The sequence below is a fragment of the Euprymna scolopes genome, chromosome 30 (genome assembly GCF_053919585.1).
Source record: "Euprymna scolopes isolate OS-2025 chromosome 30, ASM5391958v1, whole genome shotgun sequence".
In the NCBI taxonomy this organism is placed as follows: Eukaryota; Metazoa; Mollusca; class Cephalopoda; order Sepiida; family Sepiolidae; genus Euprymna; species Euprymna scolopes.
The window spans coordinates 4,595,010-4,621,399 of NC_136511.1; the positions used below are offsets into that span (position 1 = coordinate 4,595,010).

Consider the following 26,390-nt stretch of genomic DNA (forward strand, 5'->3'; position numbering starts at 1 on the left):
TGGAGATTTGATGAAGTGTACTTAAGGGGGCGGTTCATTAAGAATTTGTTAACTTTGGACTTGAAGACATCCAAGTTGTAGTCAGGTGGGAAGTAGGCAGACGGAACAGAGTTCCACAGGCGTGCAGTTCTAAGAAAGAAGCTTTGTTCATGGAATCCACGTTTTGATTTAGGCACAGATAAAGAATGGGGGAAAATCTTTCACAGTGGATTCAGCTAGACGGGTGTTTTTCGTGAAAGATTGGCGAGGGGGACCAGAGATTGGAGTTCAGACGAGCACCTGCCATGGAAATAACGACTCTTCTGTGGGAGAGAGGTTTCAGGGTAGAGAAAAGGGCATCCCCCACTAAGCCACTATTTATAACTTTATGTGCATATGCATAGATATATATAAAAAAAAAAGTTTGACTCATGTCCAGGTAACCTACATCTAAAATTGGAAGTGTTTAGAGACAAAATTGGCGGAGGAGTTTGGTAGAGTCTGCAAATGTCAACTCTTTCAACTTTGACCTCTTGGCAGCGAAATTTTCAGCAAAAACCTTATTAAAAAGCTTGCCCTATGTCTGAATATACTTTATGTAAAATTGCATGTTTCGAGCAAAAATTGGTTGAGTAATTTGGTAGAGACCCCAGAAGTCAAGTTATTTTTAACTTTGACCCCAAGTTTGACCCCTTAACATTTATTGTTTTGGGCTCAATTCAAATTAAAAGTTTAACCCATCGCCAAGTTACCTACATCTAAAATTTCAAGTGTTTAGACCCAAAATTCGCGGAGGAGTTTGGTAAAGTTTTCAAAGGCCAGATCGTTGAACTTTGACCCCTTGACAGCCAAATTTCTGGTCGAAAACCGATTAAAAAGATTTTCCCAATCCTCAATACCCCTTATGTCAAATCTCTTGTCTGTAGACCGAAAATTGACAGAGTAGTTTGGTAGAGAAATTTACACACCTATACACACACACACACCTACACACACACACACCTACACACACACACACACCTACACACACACACACCTACACACACACACACACATATATATATATACATACACACACACAGACAATTTAACTTTTATAGATATACAGATGTGTGTGTGTGTGTGTGTGTGTGTGTGTGTGTGTGTGTGTGTGTGTGTGTGTGTGTGTGTGTGTGTAAAGTGGGTGGGAGCGAATCCTAAAAGGCTGCTCAATTATTTTTAAGAAAAAATCGAAAATGAGATCATAATATTTATTTGTATATTGACTACAAAAAGTCAGAACAACATCGATACCGTCGATTTCAAATCAAAACAGAAGGAACCTATAAACTGTCGCCAATGTCGGTCTCTCTTCAGACTTTGTTTATGTCTGTTTCTTTGAAAATTGGAGACAAATGTAAACTGATGCTAATGAGAATCTTACATAGGCGACAAATTATAGGTGCCCTTGTTTCGATTTGAAACCGACGGTATCGATGCTGTGCTGATCTTTTCTAACACATAAATAAATGTGTGATACCAAGTCGAAGTTTGATTTCAGGTCCAATTGATATAAACGTGATCAGATAGTACGAATATGCATTCCGAAGACGAAAAATGAAGAGGACCTTCATCAACTCTTGGCGATGAACGTTTGCTAGAAATTATTCAAGAAATTCAACATCAAAGTATGAGGAACATCTCTAAGGCACTTCATGACAGTATTTGAACAATGTCCAACCATCTGAAGAAAATTGGTAAATTGGAAAACCTCGATGAATAGGTCTAGCATAAGTTGAGCGCAAATCAAAGAATTTGTCGTTTTGAAGTGTCTTCGATTATCTCTTTGCAAAAAGTCGGATTATCCATTTCTTAACTGATTGATAACCTCTGGTGAAAAATGGATGTTTTATGATTAGCTTAAGCAACCTGTGCCATAAAGAATCATATAATCATTTCTCCAAATCGGAACTGTATTAACAGAAGATGAGGGGAGTCTGGTTTTCTGCCTATATGTGTTATCGATTACAGCGTTCTGAAGGTTATTACTTCTCTCTCTCTCTCTCTCTTTCTCTTTCTCTTTCTCTCTCTTTCTCTTTCTCTCTCTCTCTCTCTCTTTCTGCAAGAACTTGGACACCAAGGTCGAAAAGTGAGATTGAGAAGTAAGCGCTCTCCGGGGAGGGGCACTTTGACGTGAAAAGAATGCCTGGGCAGCCTCGTCGGCATTCCCCGATGAGGCCACCCCAGGAGATTGACAATAAACTAACCCCTTATCAAAGAGAGAAAGCAAAGTCTGGGAGGTTGGTCCTCTTAGAACTGCACAAAACTAATATCCCACCGCAATCAACAGGAATGCTCTAATCTTTGTTGATTTGGGGGCTGAGGATACAGCGTCCTGAATGGCAATCAGAAGACCAGAGCAGAATGTTGCTGCAGGCGACTTGAAGAAACACAGTCTAACTTGAAAAATGAAAAGGATACATGTTGCCAGGGTGACGCTGTATAAACAAACTGATTTTTAATACGGGATTTTACTGCAAAGTCTTTACATCCTTCCGGTATTTCGATCACTGTTTTTTTTTTACTTCATATAACCACCACTCATCACAGGCCTCGATGCCACTCAAGGATAAGGTCTAATTTGTACCGTAAGAGAAATTTGCTAATAATTTATTTTAAAGAACATCTCTCCAACAACCTGCTCACATTGAAACTGAAAACGACCATGGCCTAGTCAGTCGGGAAGCAGATTCCTGGTATTGTATTTCAAAAGACGAGCAGCTCTAGGGAAAGAAACTCTGCCGATAGAATTTTCGCTTAGATTTGAGAGTAGAGAAAATTGCTGATAGTGTTTGCAGCTAGTCGAGTGTTTGTCGTGAATTACTTTTCGGGGGGGGACCATAGAGTGAAGCTCAGTCGAACACTTGCTATGAAATTAATGGTAGAGCAAAGAGAGGTTAATAACGTCTCTTCTGTCAACGTGAGGTAGATGCTGCAGTGAAGAGAAAAGGACATCACTTACGAAATACCCATTTAAAATAATAATATTTTAAAATCTAAAACTGTGGTGGAAGATTGATTTGCAAGTTTCATGGCATGAAAACCAGTGAGTTTATTTCTACTAGTGATAAATTATTTTGTTCGTCGATGGCAGAGTGACATAAATGACTTATAATAAATGTTTGTTTCTGCAATGAATTACTGTTTCTTGATCTAACATGCACCAAATCGGTGTTATTTTATTTTCCCCTTTTTCTTTGCAAAACTAAATACTATTTTGCAAAGCTCAAAACAAAAACAAAAATGTTCCAACACAAAACAACGAAACTAAAAACCATAAATAAATATTTTAGGTTATAAATAACTTAAAGCATAAAAACTTTTATCAAAATAGCCGTATTTGATATAAAATAACTGACAAGGATGTGTATACTTTACATCAACGAGACCAAACCAATTCCAATTTTCTCGATTCTAATAATAGCATTAGATTATCAAGCAACTCAAAGAAATTGACGAAAATTAAACGAATACTAGCAGGGCGCCCGACGTTGCCCTATTGTAAAATACGCTTAAACGTGATATTTCAATTCATGCAGATTTAATTTTTATTATTATAGAGAAAATTTTCAGTTAATTATTATATTTTACCGAATATATAGCAATGATTTCAAAAGTAAATATATACAAGCATTGTACAAATTTTGGAGCACCAATGCAAAATCGAAATTATGATTCAAACTTATAAATTTAAAATTTATGAATAGTGGAATAAATATCAAATATCGATATTTGGCATGCCCTCTTTTTGCCATTATAAGAGCTTTTATTCATTTGTGCATATTATTGGTTAAATTATTGCAGGTGGTAGGATCAATTTTCTGTCACTCTCCATAAAGTTTAGCCTCTAATTTTTTTTTTTTTTTTTTTTTTGAACATTTGTGCATTCTCGCCCTTTTCCCTAGATGGGACCACAAAGTTTCAATGGAATTTAGGTCTGGGGATTAAGCCGGGGGCACTTCATCATTGTAATCGCTTTTTCCTCCAACCAACCCATTGAAACTTTTGACGTATGGCATGGGGCATTGTCTTGTTAGAAGATTACACCACTTATAATGTTACTAATGAATATTTTAATCAAAGAGGTTTAGTAAACCTGGTCCAGCATGTTAGTATAAATTGTTGAGTTCATTCTGCCCTCACGTGTGTACAAAAGTCCAGTCCTTGAAGAAGCCACACAGCCTCATACCATTATGCCTCCTCCTCCAAATTTGACAGTTGAAACCACACAATCAGGATGAAAAGCCTTTCTTTCCCAACGGCGAACTTAAACCCTCCCGGGGTGCCAAAAATCTGGTGAAAAAAAAAAGAGTTTGCTACAATTTTTGAATGGAAGTTATGGATGTGTAATCACACAAAAATTCCAATTGTTCCTTTCAAAGTTTAGAAAATAGAAGCTGTTAACTTATCTCAAAGTTACTATCGTTAGGCCAAAGAATTTTGGCCCAATCACCAGGTTCCCCATTTTCATGTCTTTTTTTGTTTTTTTTTTGTTTTGTTTTTGTTTTTTTGCAAATTCTAATCGTTTTTCCTTGTTAGCCTGAGATAAGTATGGCTTCTTCCTTGCTTTGCATCCTTTTAATCCCACTTCTAATAGCCTTCTTCTTACTGTTCGAGTTACATTTTTGTTTGCATCCTCCCTAAGTTCAGCAGCAAGCACTGAAGAACTTTTCTTCCTATCTGCGAGGGATGCTATTTTCAAAGATCTGTCTTCCCTGGCGGTTGTGGACTATTTACGGCCTTATCCTTTTATATTTTTTAAAGACTTTGTTTCCTTGTCTCTTTTAATCGTTGTTTGAACTCCCTTCCTTGAACATTCCATCTCCTGGCAATTTCTACCTGAGAATATACTTCGCCAACAACAACAATTTTTGCTCTTTTAATCTCTGAAAGCTGCTTCTTTGGAGGCATTTTCAATGAAATATAGTATTATAAACATTTTCAACTAAATATACTGGCAGAAATCAAATATTACCTTAAAAAAATAAGAAACAACTTTTAGTATTACAATAAATCATTTTGAATATTGGAATGAATTTAGTCTGAAACTCAACTAAAACTCTTGAAAGAGACTTTAAAGCAAATAAATACTACAATCTACTTTGAATATTTTACATCTGGTCGCAACTGTTCACTGTACAATTCTTAACCTTAGGTTTAAACTATTATCTAAGTTTTTTTAATAGTTGCACCATAATTTTCACCTTAGTTGTGTATATGACTTTGGTGCTAGCAGTTAAAATCGAAATCAAAACATTTAGCGCTCAAATCTTAGTTGTTACTGTTTGACTTATAGTCAGACAGATAAAACATACCTAAGAATGAATCGATTTTAACGTATAAAATTATATTTGCGCATGCGTAGAAAGACACTTAAATCGGCTTACACCTGTCAAGTTCATTTTTTTTTATTTTGACTCCTATTTTACCGGTTTTCGCATGTATAAAGCAACTGTCTACAAAAAATGCAATCAATTTGCGACCTTGCGTCTCGGGGGAAATACAGTTTTAAAAACATGGAGACAGACACACAGATATTGTGAGTTTTATAAATCAGACTAATGAATAAACGCCGACCGATTTCGGTTCTCAGTAACGTACCCAATATTTTGCCAGGTTGACTTTGCAAAAACTGCATGACTTAGAATGCAAATCTTTGCCACACCCACCGGCCTTTCGCCCACTGACTGCATTTTTTTTGTTTTTGTTTTGTTTTTTGTTTTGTCTTTTTTTTTTTTCAAGTATTTGTAGACATTTGAGAGGATGAAAACTGATATAGGAACTTGATTTACATATATTTTAGTATCAAATATAAATTATCTTATTTCGAAAACGCTTCATAAATTATACAGGGTGGAACGATAAAATTGCCGCCCTAAAAAAACATGATTCCATTTCTGTTTCATGAAAACCTCTTTTCTGTTTTTTTTTTGTTTGTTTTTATTTTTGTTTTTTTGTAGCAGGTCATCTACTAGTTTGCCAGCTCTGTACAAATCTCAAGAGCGATAGGAACCTTCTATCATGTCTGAAAGTGACTCAATTTTCAACGAGCGAGGTCGGAGATGTGCCACTGTACAACTTATGCTCTCTACCGGTCCAAGTTATGACAACAGGGACATTGCCATCACCCTGAAAATGCATCACTTGATAATTGAAAAAAATCAGATGAAAAAAAAAGGAATAGTTGATTTTGACTAAGGTTAATACCATTATACAGTCTAACATCACAAGTGCATTTGAGGAGTTCTATTACCGCACAAGCAGAAAGGCTCGGAATATAAAATTAACAGTAGGTGTTTTATATGACAGGGATATGTTCGAAATGAATAAATGAAATTCTGCTACGAGCACAATTTAACCATGATACTTGACTTTTGCATTGTTAACTTTAATCCAAGCCATTATCATCACACAGCCAGAAAGGCCCAATATATAAAATCAACAGTAGGTTCTTTGATGTGACAGGGGCGCATTCGAAATGGATGTTTCTGTTTAGAGCACAATGGAACCAGTGGACTTATTAACTGCGGGGGAGATTGAAAAAATAGGTGATTTTACCGATTTCAATGACAATAAGAGATGGGAGGGTGAAACATCCGTTGATTCTCATTCATTCCTCGGTAACGTCAGATCTCCCTGCTTGTTTATCATTAATTTGGTAAAGTTTTGCTCCACCGAATCTCTGAAGAAGTACATGATATAATGAAAAAATAAATTGTATCGAAAGCGGAAACCGCGAAAGATCAGATAATTCCGATGCAGACATTCGTTATAAAAACACGACAATGCGCGGGAGAAACAGCGATAAGAACATACGCATAGAAAATGTGACGTAGAATAGCCAGGAAAGAGGGGCACATGAACACGAACATAAATGATTGTTGTTGATGGCGGCAAGTCGAAAACCACTGAATGAATTATCAATAAAAAAATAAAACTCTGTAATCATCTTTTGATCGTCTTTTGATCTTTGAAAAAGAAAACCTCTTTGACAAACGATAAATCAATATCAGGATTTGTTTTTGTTTTTTTTACATTTAACAAGTGAATTGTTCGTATTAATTGTCATCGTAATTGAACTCGATATTATCAGCAAAAAGAGAAATTCCATACTAGTCATGCATAAAAATTTGAGTTATCGTTCTTGTTGAGTTAGCATAGTGTTAATTTTGTAATAGAAGGCAATTACAATATATCATTAGCTTCAAACTACACTGGGTATTTTGTTTCGACGTTAAACAACCCCAAAGCCATTATAATTTCATAAAAATGTAAAATCAAACCTGTGAACCTATTGTGACCAGGAAATCATTCAGTGTAATATTCTGTGTCATCCGGTACTAAATATTGTTCAGTGACAGCTCGAGATTGAGTTCTATGCCACGAGAATCGCATGAGATCCAACTAGTTGGTCAATCAATAGCTCTATGCAATCTATGTTATATCTTAAGATTCGTAAAACTTTGTTATTACCAATGATTTGTAACTGAGTGATTTTTTGTGCGATATTCAAGTGTAATATTGTTGTTTATATATAGTGTTACATAAGGAGGGCTGCCCCCTTTCTTGAGTAAGTAAGAAGGCAGACTAGATAAGTTTCAAAATGATATTAGGGAACGCTAGAATCGAACACTGTAGGCATGTATTAAAAGATAATGGATAATTGAAATCATGCAGTCGATTGTTAATACTTTTAGAAAGAACTAAATATCATTTATGTCAGAGATAGAGCGATTGTCCATTCTTTTAGAAATTACTGGATATTAAATATGTCAGTTAAAAGAATGGACAACAACAAAGTTCGAAAATATTATGAAACAAATCGGTTTAATGATACAATTTAATTTACGGATTTTTTTCTGCTCATCAGAAGTGTGTAAATACATATGCAAGGGGACGGATGAATTAAAACGTGATAAAGTAACGTTGGTTGACAGTAGGCCTCTGACGTCATAAACAAAGGAGATTCTCAATATATTAAGACGAGGGTTCGAAGTTAGAAAAAGAAGAAGATCACAATCACAGTCATAGTGATAGAGTCAGTTAGAGACGAGAGTAGGGAGCGACTTAGTGGAGCCGATCCCCTTGGAGGCCTAGGGAGAGAAAAGTAGACCATGTAGTCATACAAGTTTGAATTCCTGAGTCATCAATCGGCCGGCTGATGAATAAAAGAAATCACCATCTATATTTTGTAACTGTTTGTCTTATTTCATGAACTGGAAAGGTAAATGTGTTTTGCCATCATCTCTAATGAACCTTGTATAACTCCCCCCTCAAGTAATGTGTCCCTTATCTGTGTTAACAAAAACTATTGCATAAATATCTCAGCTCCGTATTAATTATATGAAGTCCCCAAGAATCGTCATAGTCGTCGTCGTGTGTGTAATCTATATAGATATAATTATCATCTTTGTCCCCGTTATACATGTCCGTTATACATGTCCGTTAGACATGTCTCTGACATGAACCCCCGTCATCTTTCAATATGTATCCGCTGCACAACAACTGTAAAAAGATAAAATCGTTACCCTAACGCAAACAACACTATAGCTTTGTTTAAAACTTTTATTTAAAAAAATCAATTCCGATAACTTGATTATGTAGTAGAGCTGACATCTATTCAATGTAGCCACCTTCATCCTTAATCACTGCCTCGATACGAGTCCCGAACTGGTAGCATACCTTTTTCACTAGCACAGGCGGGAGCTCGGCGAATACTCGGAAGAATGCGGCGATCACGCTAGCTTTGACATTGTGGGAGGTCATGTTCGTAATGTTTTCGACGTATGACTAAACGAAGTAGTTCAGCAGATTCAGTTCGAGGTCGGAGGGGGGTCAGTGAGAAAAGGGTACAAAGTCGTAGCACTCCTTCTGAGGTCAAGCCTGGGTCTCTTTGGACTTATGGGCCGGTGCCGAGTCCTGCTGCCACGCCCAGGGTCTGCCAGTCGCCACCTGATTGCACTAGAGGATCACCACACAGTTCACATCCAGGTACACTTTGGTGTTGACTTTCAAACTGAGAAAGGTTTGTGGGGTGGCATGATGTGGCCCTTACTTGAAACCACAGCAAAGACCATAACCATGGCTCGTCCGATGCGTTGAGCTGTGCCCTTAAGCGTTGAACTGTCCGGATTTGCATTTTGATCGTGCTGGCAATGTTTTTGTTGTCGTAACTTGGATCGTTAGAGAGCATAAGTTGTGCATCGGCGCAACTCCGATCTTGCTCGTTTAACATTGTGTCATTTTCAGACATGATAGAAGGTTCCTATGTGACGTCACCGTCTTGAGGGAGTGATGTTGTCTCCCATTGGGGAGGTTGAGACCCCCTAAACACCGAGGGAAGCCGGTTAAATATGCTGAGATTGTCTGTTGAACGTTAATTGAATCCCGGACAGCGGCGGGTGACCTATCAAAAGGGGTGAGTATTGTACTTAAAAAGTAAACAGACATAAATTTCATTGTTTAAAAAATCCAATAACAGGAAACGTCAGAATAATGTAGAAACGAGATTTGTACGTGTTGCCTGGAGAACACCTGTTCAGACTTTGGCTTTTTGAATGACAGGATTTGACCCCTTAGGGTCGTGTTAAAAGATTTCACTTTTTGTTCCAGATTTTCAAACTACGGAAGATTTGCTGAATTGCACACATGCAAAATGGCTGTGGATTCCCCTCTTGGCGTGTTGAATTTTGGTTGGTCTGGCAGATTACCCAACCCAACACTGTTACTCTAATATTTAAGCAAACGCCCAGGTTGTTTTCAGCAGATTGAAGCCAATTCTCGAGAAAGAAAAGCGTTCCCAGAAAACCGCCCGAGACCCTTCCTTTTACCCTGACTGCCATCCAGTGGAGGAAGGATAAGATTTTTGTGAGACTTAAAGTGCTTTGGTGAACTGACTATGTACATATGTAAAAACCTGTACTTTTGTGAAATAAACTTTTCGGTCCTGAGTGTCTGTTTTCCTTTCCGGCGCGCATACAAAGCTTTGCTTTTGCTTTCAGAAGAAATCAACACAGAGACGCAGAGAATCTTGTGAAGCCCTCCCGGAAAAAGACGATCACGAGCCACAGTTTCCGATGAGGTTAGAGGTCAGTTGCTGACCTAAGCACACGAGGCTGTCACACTATCTCTCTTGGGATTTGTACATGACTGGCTAACTAGTAGATGGTCTGCAACAAAAAAAAAGAAACCCGGTTCTCGTCAAATGGAAATGGACTCATGTTGTCTTTACTAGGACGATAATTTTATCGTTCCACCTTGGATAATTTATAGTTCGCACTTTTACAAAATGCATACCAATATATATATACACGCTGATGGCCGTAGTTTTTATAAGCAAACAATAGCTTGTTAAATCAACAAAGCCGAGATTGAACTCATTACACGAGTTTGTAGTGTAATTCAAATCTTGTCGATAGCTAAATACTTGATGTTTCGCCAGGACTATCAAGGGTAATTTTTATCGTGACGCCATCACTAGACGGGGGGGGGCTACCGCGGCTAAAGAAAGTCCCATCTACCCTCGAGAGAAAGATAGAACACGCCAGTTTCTCAACCTGGTATTTTACTTTGCAGTATATATAGCGCCTCGCCTTCCCAAATGGTCACCCATCTGTTACTAGCCAGGCTCAACGTTGCTTAACTTCGGTGATCTGGCGAGAACCGGTGTGTCAACGTGATTTTGCCGTTTGACGAGAACCGGTGTATCAACGTGAATGTGCAACGTGATTGTGCCGTCGTTGGTCTAGTTGTCTCCGTCAATTCGCTGTTTTGATACCTCACTGTAATACAAACTTCCTATTCCAGAGGCTTCTTTCCAAAACCTCCAGTTTTATGGAACTCTCTTCCTGCTGATTGTTTTCCTCCTGCCTGTGACCTTGGTCTTTTCAGGAATAAGGCCAATAATCATCTCCTGTCTTTACGATACCATCTTTCGTTCTTGTTAGCTCCTTACATTAAGTGCCCTCATGCCTTGGCTAGGGCTATTTCCATAAAACAAACATCTAGCAAGTTGCCGTGCTAGAAGACACTATTAACAATTATTCTCTTTCTTCTGATTAATCTTGCAGAATGGAACCACTCACATCACGTTCTTTATCGGAAAAGGCCAATTCGATTTCCCTGAAGACGCGAATGTAACCCTGTTATCGCCCAATTCGCAACGAATCCTATTGTTAAAACCGGATCTCCCTACCCCAGTTCACCCGAAAGACACATGGACTTTCACGATCGTCGCACCGAAGGTAAGTATTAATTACATTTATAATCGTATCTTAAAAAAAAAATGAGCACCATGTACAGAATAGGACACCCAAATATTTAGTAATTTTCTTAAACTCTTTAAAAAGAAAACTTAGGTAAACGAACGTTAGTATATCGTAAGAATATAAACGTTGATGTGTGGCATTACATCAGAACAATTCTTTTTTTTTTAAGATCGAATTTTTTCGATTTTTGATACTTATTGGATGGATTTATGTACAAACCATATCCAAGAACACTGCCAGACACGTAAATTAGCTTTGTGTGAAATTTACAAAAGGTAGGCTTAGCCGTTTCGGAATCTATGGGGAAGGAACTCACACACACGGTGACTTTTATATAATTGTCGAGACAGAGATTTAACATATGTTAACCCTCATTGCATGTCAGCAATCAGCTGTCGATGCCGATATTCCATGGTAAAAAACAAGTTTTGGTTTTATTTCAGGTCACTATTCCAGCAAAAGAAACGACGTATTGGTGGTATACGACAAATCTTCCTCCCATGCCGGATAAACATCACATTATACAGGTTGGTTCCATTATCTCTGTTTCAAATGTTGTGCTGCATATTGCACTGGCAGTGTGATTAAAACGCTAAATTAATATTTAAAATACGGTAGAACTCCGGAATATTTCGTGGAACCAAACAAGTTTAAATATTGTTAACTTTTCTTATTGAACTTTCTACAATGAAAACAAATAACTTTTTAATTAATACGATAGCGTGTGTGTAATTCGGATCGTTTAATTGTTATGTACTTCCATTTCTTGTAATAGATAATTTTACCAAGAATTCTTCACAAGTTTTGGTTTCGGTTTCGAATATAGCTGAACACTCAAGTCATTTATTTTTTTATAAATAATTTTATCAGGAATTCTCTATAAGTCTTGGTTTCGGTTTCGATTTTAGCTGATAGTGCCTTAGTAATCTTTTTTTTTTTTTTTTCATAAATAATTTTATCAAGAATTATTCACAAGTGAAGGAATTAAAGCCATATAGATATTTTTTTTTATTTTTGAAAGTTCAACTTTATAATATATAAAAATCGATTCAACATTAACTCTATAATAATAAATACGAAATCTGCAAGAATTAAAATATCATATTTAAGCGTATCTTACGACCTGGCTACGCCGCGCGTCCCTATCTTTTTTTCTTGGCCTTTTGGTCAAGATCAAACTGTAGTATCTGTTCTTCGGATGCGGCACTTCCATTTCTCGTTCACTTTTAGTGGAGGAGAAATCCTTCACGACTGAGACAGTTTTTTATTTTTGTACCTTTTCTCCGCGTTAAAAAAAAACGACCCTGGTGTCTAACTCTGTTCCGTGGAGAGGCATTGTAAATAGGTACAATAATATCATAGCGTCTCCATTTATGCTGAACATCTACAGAATGCCAACGTCAATATATTGCATGTGAATGAGTCCCCCGTGGAATTTCCACAGGCCTAGTAAAAATAATTTGTGTAATTGAGTGGAGAAGTTTTATTACAATTTTTAAGACATGTGGATAATTTACGACACTTTAATTGTCCACTCATACTTGTTAGACAAGGGCTATAAAATTATCAACGAACATTCTACGTATTCCTACCTATGAAAACACTTTAAAAAATCTTTTGACAAGCTACTGGGTTTGTCCTTTACTCCTGATCTGAAATGGAACACGTACATCAAGTCTGTTGCCAAGGTCGCTGGGAATATGGTGGGATCCTTCTACCGCTCCAGAAGACATCTCACTACTGATGCAATTCTCTATCTATATAAAAGTCAAGTACGTCCAAGGATGGAATACTGCTGCCATATCTGGGCAGGAGCTGCTAAAAACAGCCTATCCTGCCTTGACAGAGTACAAAATAGACTTCGTGGCTTAGTGGGGGATGCCCTTTTCTCTACCCTGAAACCTCTCTCCCACAGAAGAGACGTTGCGAGCCTATCCTTGTTTTATCGTTATTTCCATGGCAGGTACTCGTCTGAACTCACATCTCTGGTCCCCCCTCGCCGGTCTTTCACGAAAAACACCCGTCTAGCTGAATCCACTGTGAAAAATTTCCCCCACTCTATATCTGTGCCTAAATCAAAACGTGGATTCCATGAACAAAGCTTCTTTCTTAGAACTGCACGCCTGTGGAACTCTGTTCCGTCTGCCTGCTTCCCACCTGACTATAACTTGGATGTGTTCAAGTCCAACGTTAACAAATTCCTAATGAACCGCCCCCTTAAGTAAACACTTCATCAAATCTCCACACTAACGTACTGTACTTGCAATAACCCTTATCCCTGAGTGGCTTCCGGGCCTTGATAAGTGGTGACCACCGTGTAAAAAAAATATATATATATATATATAAACGGCTATATGTCTGTTTGTCGGTCTGTCTGTCTCCATATTTGAAAAGTCTATCTCTTCCAAGATCGGCGCTAGGGGCCTCAAATGACTGGATTCTTTACGGGCCGTTCTTTTATGGATCTTTAGCCAGTTAAAATTGTTTTTAAGAGGTCAAAAATGGGTAAAAATTTTAAAAAATCGTTAAACATTTTGTATATTCATCTTAGTTTATTTTTTAATTTTTAATCGGTTTATATGCGTGTCACGTTGGTAAAGTGGTAACGTCACCAGCTTTTAATGCTACAGTTTCGGTTTCGATTCTAACTGATGGCAACTAAATGCTTTTCTTTTTACTTTTGAAATCACGACTCTATAAGAATATATACGAAATCTGAACAAATTAAACTATTATTTATAAATCTATAAAAGTGAAAATGTGTGTGTATGTGTGTGCGTGTGTGTGTGCGTGTGTGCACACTTCCCTACTAAATATCCGTCAATTTTCGGTCTACAGACAAGAGATTTGGCATAAGGGGTATTGAGATTTGGGAAAATCTTTTTAATCGGTTCTCGGCCAGAAATTTGGCTGTTAAGGGGTCAAAGTTCAAAGATTTGACCTTTGAAATTTCTACTAAACTCTTCTGCCAATTTTGGGTCTAAACACTTGATATTTTAGATATAGGTTACTTTGACATGGATCAAACTTTATAATTTGCTTTGAGCCCAAAGCAATAAATGTTAAGAGGTCATAATTGGGGTTAAAGGTTTAAAAAATGGGCTTCTGTGATCTCTACCAAATTGCTCAGTCAATTTTTGGTCTAAACATTTTAAATTTTACATAAAGTTTATTCAGACATAGGGCAAGCTTTTTAATCGTTTTTTTTTTCTGAGAATTTATCTTCCAAGGGGTCAAGATCAAAAGATTTTACCTTTGCCGTCTCTAGCAAACTATTAAGCCAATTTTTGGTCTAAACATTTGAAATTTTACATAAAGGGTATTCAGACATGTAGCAAGCTTTTTAATCAGTTTTGAGGCTGAAAATGTGGCTGGCAAGAGGTCCAAGTTTACAGAGTTTATCTTTGTAGACTCTACCAAACTCCTCGGCCAATTTCGTGCCTAAACACTTGAAATTTTAGATGTAGGTTACTTGGACATGAGTCAAACATTTTAATTTAATCTGAGCCCAAAACAATAAAGCTTAAGGTGTCAAAATTGGAGTCAAAGTTTCAAAAAAATTGACGTCTGCGATCTCTACCAACTTTTCTCTATGTTAGTTAAGGAAGCCTATTATATAGAAGGGCATTGCCGTACATATTCACTCTTTTTAATATATAGATATGCACATAACGTTATGAAGAGTACATAGGGCGCGAGCATAGTACTTAATATTATTAGTGCATTTTACGCCCGTGATAAGTCGGTAGCTCCCCCCTCCACTAGTATATAAAATACATTTTTGTGAATATATATGCTTCTGAATTTATTATTTTGTTTGTATTTATCATCTAACATTGCTATCGCTCACTTGTATTTAAGTATAAACCTAAAAACAGTTTTCACTAAAAACAATGTCCCTCTAAATCTTCCTTACAAATTAGAACCTCTAGGAAGAAATCTCCAAAGATTTTCCTGCTAGTATATAAATTTTCATGGTTGCAGCAAAGAAGGTGGGCTCCTTTTGCCGTGCTAGAAAATTACTTATATAAGAAAGTAACCTATATAATGATAAAATCACAATTCTCTAATGCATGGAGTATTGTTGCCACATCTGGGTTGGCGCATGTAACACTAGTTTCTCCCTCCAAACTAACAGGTGTCGCACTATTCGCCAACTTTCGACCTTCGTCATGTCTCTAGATTACAAGTGCAACGAGTTCGCACATTTCATTAAAGTTCTTCTAAAAAAAGGCACAGAGATGCAACATAATTTTCCCTACTCTTTATCTGTGCCTAAACCTAAACGTAGATTCCATGAACAAAGTTTATTTCTTAGAACAGCACGCTCGTGGAATTGTCTTCCGTTTGCCGGCTTTCCTGCTGACTACAATGTGGCCGTCTTCAAGTCCAATGCAAACAAGTTCTTGATGAGCTGTTCCACTTAAGTTAACAAATTTACCGAATCCCTACTACTAACGATTACTATGATTCTCAGACTGTACACCCTTTAACCCTTATCCTCAAGTGGCCTCTGGGCTTTGATAAGTAGATCTGTAACAACAGAATATTCTTTTCATTCTTTTGACTGTGAAGTATATATCCGACACAGTAAGACACAGTCAATCAACCGAGAACCACATCAGTCTATATAAAAACATAAGATATTAACGGACATATACTGAAGAGTCAAAACAATGAAAAGAATATGCTGTTGTCACAGCCCTAGTGATAAGTGGTGACTCCTATATAAAAAAAAAAAATCGGCGATGGAAAAGAGGCTGGGACTTGGTTGATACAGCAAGACCTATGAGATTTAATACTTTTTGTCTTTTTTTTTTTTTTTACCCTGTCTTTGGGAGATATTTGTTTTAGATACACCAGCACTGATATGACAGCACTATTCCATACTATTGAGCACATATGACTTGGTAAAGATATAGGAAACTCTCTGGTGTGAGTCATTTTCTAGAACAGTAGAGGGAGCCCACCTTCTTTGCAGCAGCCTTGACAATGTCCTCAATATTGTTTCAATTCATGTTGCTTATAAATGTTAAGCCAAAGAGTTTAAATGATGAGCTCTCATGTAAAATGTTGTTTGTCATTGCAACCGGTGGTTGATAAGTTGTTTTGTAGTTGTTCCTATTTACAATGCCTCCCCACGGGACAGAGTTAGACACCGGGGTCGTTTTTTTACGTGGAGAAAAGGAACAAAAATAAAAATTGTCTCAGTCGTGAAGGATTTCTCCTCCACTGACAGAGAACAAGAAATTGAAGTGCAGCATCTGAAAGACAGATACTACACTTTGAGGTATTTATTTGCTCCCCCACTGAGCAAATTAGGCACAAGGCCGATTTTTAAAGTGAGGAGTGAAGGGGAAATGGGGACCAACTCCCTAGGGAGTAGGGGAGCTGGATAGTGACAATTGGTATGAAGGGTTGCCCCTACATTGACCAAGGTCTTATATGTGAGGCTGCCCCCACGTATGGTCTTTGTTTGCAGTATCTGCCAGAACAGATTGTATTTATTTGCTTCCCCACTGAGCAAATTAGGCACAAGGCCGTTTTTTAATGTGGAGAGAGAGAGGGGGAGGGGGAGGGAAAAGAGGACCAGCTCCCGATGGGTGGGAAATGGGAGCTGGATAGTGACAATTGGTATGATGGGTTGCCCCTACATTGACCAAGGTCTGATATGTGGGGTTACCCCCACATATGGTCTTTGCTAGCAGTATCTGCCAGAAAAGATACTACACTTTGATCTTTATATTTAATTTATTTCGTGAAAATGAAAATTACAATCAAAATAATTCAATGTAAAATTAAAATAAATTAAAAGCAAAATTCAAAATTACAAAACAAATTTACTACACTTTGATCTTGGCCAAAAGGCCAAGTTTAGCAGTTTTGTTTTGTAGTTGTTAAAGGAAAGAAGCTTACTTTTTTTTTACATAGGCATCACCACTTATCAAGGCCAAGAGGCCACTCAAGGATAAGGGTTAAAGAGTGTACATAGTAATCATTAGTAATGAAAATTTGGTAAATTTGATAACTTATATAGAACGGCTCATCAAGAACTTATTTACGTTAGACTTGAACACAACCACACTGTAGTCAGCCGAAAAGCAGGAAAACGGAAGACAATTCCACAGGCGTGCAGTTCTAAGAAAGAAGCTTTGTTCATGGAATCTACGTTTAGGTTTAAACACAGATAAAGAGTGGGGGAATTATTGATAGTGTGTACAGCTAGACGAGTGTTTCTTGTGAAAGTTTGGCGAGGAGGGACCATAGATTGAAGCTCAGTCGAACACTTTCCATGAAAATAACGATACATCAGAGACAAACTCGCAACATCTCCTCTGTGAGATAGAGGTTGCAAGGAAGAGAAAAGGACATCTCCTACGAGGCTACTTTTAGTAGAATGAAATGTTACTATCCATTTACGGTCCCATTCTGCTACTGACTGACGGTTGTTTTCTAAGATCTCGGCCATTGTACATTCGTTTGAGTTTATTGTTTATCTATATATCTACAAAACTGAACTTGTTGGTGTGTGTACATTTCCCTACAAAACTACGCTGTCAATTTTCAGTCTATAGACTCGATATTTAACATAAGGTGTACTGAGATATGGGAGAATCTTTTTAATCTGGTTTCGGCCAGAAATTTGGCTATCAAGGGATCACAGTTCAACGATTTGACCTTTGAAAACGCTAGGAAACTCCTCGGTAAACTAAACACTTAACATTTTAGATGTAGGTTACTTGGACATGGATTAAACTTTTTAACTTGATTTGAGCTCAAAACAATAAATGTTAAGGGATCAAAATTGGAGTCAAAGTTTTAAAAATTGACATATGCGGTCTTTACCAAATTACACAACCAATATTTTTTCTAAACATTGTAAATTCTACATAAAATCTATCCAGACATAGGTCAAGCTTTTTAATCGTTTTTTTTTTTTTTTTGCCGAAAATTTATCTGCCAAGGGGTCAAAGTTCAAAAGATTTGACCTTTGCAAACTATGCAGCCAATTTTTAGTCTAAACATTTGAAATTTTACATAAAGGGTATTCAGACATGAGGAAGCTTTTAAATCAGTTTTGGGGCGAATATTTGACTGCCAAGAGGTCAAAGTTGAAAAAGATGACCACTTGAAAGTTTAGATATAGGTTACCTAGACATGAGTCAAACTTTTTAATATATATATATATATATATATATATATATATATATATATATATATATATATATATGCACATAAAATTATGAACAGTACATAAGGCCCGAATAAAGCTGGACTGAATTGCTAGTATGTTAATAAGAGTGTTAGCTATGTTCAAATTTGTAATTAGAAGGATTTTGATTGTGTCTATTTTTTTTTCAGTTTGAAGGCTACATTAATAAAGGCAACGAAGACGTGGTGCATCACATCGAAGTGTTTCATTGTGAAGTGGCGCCAGGCGTGAAGGTACCGTATTACAACGGACCCGGATTGGCAGAGGGTAAACCAAAGGGTCTCAAGGTGTGCAGAAAAGTGATTGGCGCATGGGCGATGGGCGCTGCAGTAAGTATTTCACATTTTTCCAATTCAGTGATATTCCCAATTGGGACTAGCCAGGCTCAACGTCGCTAACTTCGATCTAAAGAGAACCGGTGTGTCCACGAAATCATAGTATATATATATATATATATACTTTTTATCATTCACACTGAGGAAGATCGAAGGATCGGCCGAAAATAGTGTGCTTTTGAAGGAAGCATTCTTTTTTTTTTTTTTTTTTTTCAAAAGACTTTTTACATTCCTACACCTCAACACACAGGAAATAAATACAGAAAAGATATAAACATTTATATATTTTTCGTATTGATTTTTTTTCATATATATATATATATATATATATATATATATATATATAATTTGTTTTTTGTTTTTTTTTTGCTATAATAATTAAATACCTACAGACACTAGTGTTTCATCCTTTCGGGATTCTTCAGTGCAGGGTGTCACGATTAACACCAGCCGAACGATTCGAACCCCGCACCACGAGACATCTCTGGCTCGATTTTATATACACTTGTGCCCGATATTATTCATACCCCTCGGATCTTTGAGATTTCTATAAGAATATTGCTCAAACCAGAAGGTAAACAATATTAAAGGGATTTCAAACAATAAATCAAGCATAAGCATTTAATTTAAACTCAACAAATAAATAAATTATGCAAGTTTGAAACATTATACAAAGAAAAACAATAATGGCACTAGTTCAAAATTATTCATACCTCTCTTACTAATAGTCAATAGCGTGCCCTTTATTCTTAATAACTGCCTGTAACCGTTTTGGATATTTATCAACAAGGTTTTTACAAGCATCAACACTGATTTTTAACCATTCTTCAATGCAGTAGTTCTCCAAATCCCTCAAATTTCTAGGTTTCCGCTTTTTAACCTCAGTTTTCAATATGTGCCAGAGGTTTTCGATAGGGTTCAGGTCGGGACTCTGGCTAGGCCATTCCAAAACATTAATTTGATTATCCTCAAACCATTTCTTGACTATTTTGGCAGTATGTTTTGGATCATTATCCTGTTGAAGGACCCAGTTTGGTCCTAAATGGAGCTTCTCCGCATCCTGTCTAATGTTTTTCTGGAGTATCTCCAAATATTGCTCCTTCTTCATGGTTCCATCTATCTTGACCAAACTACCTGGACCACTAGCCTAAAAGGAGCCCCAAAACATTAGGCTACCACCACCATGTTTCACCGTGGATATGGTGTTCTTTGGGTTGTAAGCTTCTCCTTTCTTCCTCCAAACGTAAGAAGTATCCATATGGCCAAACAATTCAATTTTTGTTTCGTCAGTTCACAAAATACTTGAGAAAACGGACTCTGGAGAATTCACATGGGTCCTAGCAAACTTTAGACGTGCTGCAAGGTGTTTTCCGGTGTACAATGGAGTCCTTCTTGGTCTTCTTCCTTTCAGACCATTTTCATGCAGAGTCCTTTGAAATCTTTGCCTTGATATTTTTATGCCAGAAGACTCCAGATTTTCTAAAATGTCCTTAGTAGTGGTGGTTAGATTTGCATTAACACTTCTTACAATATTCCTGGTGGCTCTAGCAGACAGTTTCCTTTTCCTTCCTCTACCAATCAAGTTGTTTGTTGTGTGGTGGCTCTGGAATTTTTTGATGATGCTCTGTACTGTTGCTGTAGGGACCTCAAATTTCTTGGAAATTGACTTGTAACCTAAACCATCCTTATGTGAATTCACAATTTTAGTCCTAAGATCATTACTAAGCTCTTTTTTGTTCCCCATTCTAATAATTTTTATTCTTTTATTGGTTTTCAGTTGATATCATTTTAATTTCTGAAAAATGCAAAAAACGAAATGAAATTAATCAAAGGTTGTATAAAAGCATTCAAAATAAGAATCAAACAGGAAACAAACAGTCAGAAACTCGATTAATACTGAAAAAATAAGGGGGTATGATTATTTTTGAACATTGCAGATTTTATAAATAGCTGTATATTTCTTTTATTACAAGTATCCCGAGATTTTAAAATGACGAAAATGATCAGAAGAGGTTTATTAAGAATATGTATCAATATGGACGTAAACAAAAAATTCTTACAAAGTTACACCTAATAAACTCAATTTTCAAGGGGGGTATGAATAATATCGGGCACAAGTGTATATATATATATATATATATATATATATATATATATATATATGAAAAACAGCAATACGAAAAATATATAAATGTTTAATATAAGCTGGAAGCCCGGCGTTTCCCGTACAATACGCTTAAACATGATTTTAATTTATGCAGATTGCGTATGTATTATTACAAAATCAATTCTCTATTGAATAATATAATTTCCGAGGAATAATTCGGCCGGTGGACTAATTCGTAAAAATTTTTTTTTAATAATAAGGATAATGATCATGTCGTTCATCAAATTCCGTCTGGGTTTATTTACAATATCACATCAGCTGATGTTTGGGTTTGACGCTGAATGTCTTGAAAAGTCACTCCTGATTAATGTTTAATTTTTAAATATGAAATCGAAATAACTTGCGGCGATTTTAAATAGTACCTCTTCGTTTATCGTAAATGTAAATCATTGTAAAAAAAATTAATTTAAAATGAAATGGTGAGATACACTGGGGTTTTAATTGGAGACCATTCGATCTGTAGTCGAATACTCTACAACTGACCAATATGTCTAGACGATAACAGTTCTGTTTTTCTTTTGTTTGGTTTTTAAGAAGAAATAATTAACTGAGAATTGAATCTCTCTTGATTTGCTGAGAATTATCTCCCTTAGACGATGAAACGTAAAATATTCTCCTGTAAAAATAAGAAAGAAAGACTATTTTTAAGATCGTATTTTTTTTTTCGATTTTCGATACTTATCGGATGAATTTCTGTACGAAGTATATCTCAGAATACTGCCAGACATATAAATCATCTCTCTGAAATTTTCAAAAAATAGGCTCAGCCGTTTCGGAACCTATGAGGAAGGAACTCACGCATACACACACAAAGTGACTTTTAGATAATAGTATATATATATAGTAATTTATAAAATATATCTGGCGATTAAGCTACACTGAATATTTAAACTGTAGACGAGAAATAGCAAACAATTGTGTTCACAAAATAAAACTTACTCTAGGATAGTGATACAAAATAGCTTTAAAACTAACTAAAACAATAGAAAACAAACAAATAAATAAATTAAATAAACATGAATTTACATAAACGACCACACACACACACACACACACACACACACACATATATATATATATGTGTGTGTACATGTATGTGTGTACACATATGTATATTTATATATATATATAAAAAAAGAGCAGAAACGAGGAAAATCGTCTGCCTTAAACCACTAACTTAGTTCTAAAACAGATCCTTTGGTCGATAAAATGCATGCCCATTGGCTTATAGGAAGGGGCGCGGTGGATACTAGAAAGCTGATTGGCTAACTAAAATCCTCAACATATATAAAAACGAGAAACAACCACAGAATTCGCGCATAAGCCTGACGAATCCTATACTGGATGAAACGCCGAATATTACTAACTAGCTCTACCTACGTATTGAGCACTTTTGAAGTAAATACTTAAAGTTTACGCATAAATCTATACTTTCGTATATTAATTTTATGTAAGTAAATGAAGTAGTTATATATATACATATATATATATATATATACTATTATCTAAAAGCTATATATATATATATATATATATATATGTGTGTGTATATATATATATATATATATATATATGTGTGTGTATATATATATATATATATATATATATATATATATATATATAATGCGAGCATCAAAAGTAATATGGTTAGGACAACTTAGAAAAGTAAAAGGGTTAGTTGTTAAAAACGAAAAGAAAAGGACAAGATATTCTAGAAAAAATATAATAAATTTATAACTTAAACTATTGTAGCATTAAGATTTTTTGTTTGATTCAATTTAACATTATATATAAATTGAGCAATGTCATTCCTTATGTTATCAGTGGTGGCCATACGCGTGAACCGAAATGGCCAACACTGATAACATAAGGAATTACATTGCTTAATATCCGGAAAACTACTTGTTTCCAGTAAATTTAAATGCGATATTCGTTTTCAGCATATCCGGAAACCATCTGAAGTCGTCATTTTAAAGGTGATTGTTAAGGTGGAAAGTAAGTAAGTAAAAAAAAAATAGCAAAAAGCTTTCATGCAGACCAAAAGGCCAAAACAACTATCACTAGGTGACCAGGAAGTGGGTGCTCGTTTTATGTTAAATTTCTATAGGAAAGTTATTCCCAATTTTTGAAAAAAAGTAATTTCTTCATATCATGAAAACCCTTTCTCTGCCCTTTTTTTAAATGTTGCATTCGTTTTCAGCATCCCCTCCTCCAAAAAGCAAAACCCATAAAAATCGTCATTGTAAAGGATTCTTCGGAAATAATCTTGACATTGACCTAAAAACATGGACGGATAACCACATGAACCCGAAAGAACTAAAACTGAAAAAAATCTTATAAACTATCCTCTCCATAATGCCACCAGTCTTGAATGATAATCACGCAATATAGTCATGAAGAGTTAAGGAGAATGGAATCTAAGATTAAGAGAACTAAACAAACTTTCATAAGAAAATTTCGGATATTACATGGAACTTGGGGAATTTTATTACCACCCACATCCAAAGTAAACAAGTGGTCATTGCGAACAATAAATCAATGATAAACGGCTGTTGCGTTAAAGCAAAATAATTTGTAATGGTTACCCAAAGAATTGTACAGTGCTATAACACTGGGAATCTTGTTGTCACTCAGAATCCATGGAATACCGTGAGTAATTACTGATGAGGACCTGTGTGAAAACCCCTAGTGAGTACAAATAAGAATCAGACCCAATAGGGAGTGCTGTTATCATATTTGGGTTGGTGAATATGTATCTCATTAGAAGATTCTTGGTAAATTGCAGAAACGTATCTGTAATTTGATTGGTCCCCACGCGTTCTTTTTCACTGCAACCTATTTCTCATAGACGTGATGTTGCTAGTCTCAGTCTTTTCTACAAATAATATTATGACATGTGTTTCTCAGAATTATCTTATCTATTGTCCGCTTCCTTTCTCCCAGCTCGTTTGACTCGTTGTCCTCATTTCGCTGTGTTAATACATCATTGTAATACAGCTTCTTATTCAAGTAGTCTCTTTCCAAGGACAACAAGGTTGCAAAACTCTCTTCTTGCTCACTGTCTTCATTCTACCTATAGCCTTGGTCTTTTCAAGAGTAAGGCCAATAGGCATCTTCTGTATTTGCAAGAATCATCTTTCGTTCATGTCAGCTCCTTACATCATGTGGATTCAGGCTTTGTCTCGGAGGATTTCCGTAAATAATAAATAACTGTATTTGGTTTCATGTTGTAACGCGGCCGTTATACTTTTACAGTGTCGTCACACTTCAACCACTCGGATCCGCGCGCTGTCTAAGACCTCGTCGCAAAGGAACAGACAAAGAAAGGGAAATAAAGAAAAATCCGATTTAGCATTTTATTTATTTATTTATTTATTTATTTTGTGTGTGTGTGCGCGCGCGCGCGAATAAAATACATGTATTTGTGAATCTTCTAACAATAACGCATTTCATTTTCTTTCAAAAGTATTTTCGCACATGCAATGGGTGCTTTTTAAAAATATCGTTCCCCGCCACCAGAGTAAGCGCTTTCTCGCACACATTCTCACACGTCTGTCGTGCACGGTGCACTTTGCTTCTCCTTTTTTGCTCGACCACGTGTTGTCATTTTTGCTGCTTTTTTCTCCTCTTTCTCGTTACGTCAGCGCGTGCACACATGCTTAATTTGCATATGTGCTAAGACGGCTGCTGCTAAGATTTTGGCTAGTCAGCTATCCTACGTCTGCTGCTGATTTTCTCGCACGCGCGCCATATGCTCTATGTAACAATGTTCTCATTGCTAATGGAATTGTTCCCATTTAATCCGATGGGTAACTTTTGTTCTTTTACTGGTTCTTTCCCTGGTCGCTTTTTGTTTTGTTTTTTTTTATTATGGAATTGATTTTAAAATTTTCTTTAATTGCGTTAATGTAATTTTAATTAAATTGATTTTTTAAGAGGGAACTGCACCATCACATTAAAAAAAATCCAAATCTGAAATAAAAAAAATGTAAAACAAAAAACGTGTGTATGCCTAGTTGCAGTGAATTGAATTAACAAATTAACGGCACCAGAATCAATATCGCCCGAGAGCGCTCTATTCTATGAATAACAATGTAGATTGATTAATCCAATCGAAATTGACATCAGAACAATAATGACTCATGATGCAATTCTGTCACAAACGTTATCCTGATCGCTATCCTCCTTCTTCTCATCCACCGGTTGAGTGTTAACCGATTACACTTTCTTGATGGGGGTTATCTATCTATCTATCTATCTATCTATTCTATTCTGTTCTATTCTATTCTATATATTCTATTCTATATATTCGATTTTATTCTATCTATATATTCTATTCGGGTTATTCTATTCTATTCTATCTATCTATTCATTCTATTTTATTCTATGTATTCTATTCTATTCATTCTATTTTATTCTATCTATGTATTCTATTCGGTTTATTCTATTCATTCTATTCTATTAATTCTACTCTATCTATTCTATTCTATTTATTCTATTCTATCAATTCTATCTATTCTATTCATTTTATTCTATCTATTCTATTCTATCTATTGTATTCTATCTATTCTATCTATTCTATTCTATTCTATTCTATTCATTCTATTCTATCTATTCTATTCTATTTATTCTATTCTATCTATTCTATTCTATCTATTCTATCTATTCTATTCTATCTATTCTATCTATTCTATTCTATCTATTCTATTCATTTTATTCTATTCATTCTATTCTATCTATTGTATTCTATCTATTCTATCTATTCTATTCTATTCATTCTATTCTATCTTTTCTATTCTATCTATTCTATTCTATCTATTCTATCTATTCTATTCTATCTATTCTATTCATTGTATTTTATCTATTCTATCTATTCTATTCTATCTATTCTATTCTATCTATTCTATTCTATCTATTCTATTCTATTCTATCTATTCTATTCTATTCTATCTATTCTATCTATTCTATTCTATCTATTCTATTCTATCTATTCTATCTATTCTATTCTATCTATTCTATCTATTCTATTCTATCTATTCTATCTATTCTATTCTATCTATTCTATTCATTTTATTCTATCTATTCTATTCTATCTATTGTATTCTATCTATTCTATCTATTCTATTCTATTTATTCTATTCTATCTATTCTATTCTATCTATTCTATTCTATCTATTCTATCTATTCTATTCTATCTATTCTATTCATTGTATTTTATCTATTCTATCTATTCTATTCTATCTATTCTATTCTATCTATTCTATTCTATCTATTCTATTCTATCTATTCTATTCTATTCTATCTATTCTATTCTATTCTATCTATTCTATTCTATCTATTCTATTCTATCTATTCTATTCTATCTATTCTATCTATTCTATTCTATCTAT

At 35.6% G+C, this 26,390-nt stretch overlaps 1 protein-coding gene across 3 annotated transcripts in view; it reads left to right on the forward strand.

The window, feature by feature from the left end:
- LOC145254637 (dopamine beta-hydroxylase-like) overlaps window positions 1-26,390 on the forward strand; it is a 479,491-nt gene that overhangs the window by 398,633 nt on the left and 54,468 nt on the right. For all 3 annotated transcript variants that reach the window (XM_080113254.1, XM_080113255.1, XM_080113257.1), the window contains 3 exons: window positions 11,088-11,261; window positions 11,729-11,812; window positions 18,648-18,827. In XM_080113254.1, the coding sequence (XP_079969380.1) occupies window positions 11,088-11,261; window positions 11,729-11,812; window positions 18,648-18,827 (438 nt within the window). The remainder of the gene's footprint in view (window positions 1-11,087; window positions 11,262-11,728; window positions 11,813-18,647; window positions 18,828-26,390) is intronic.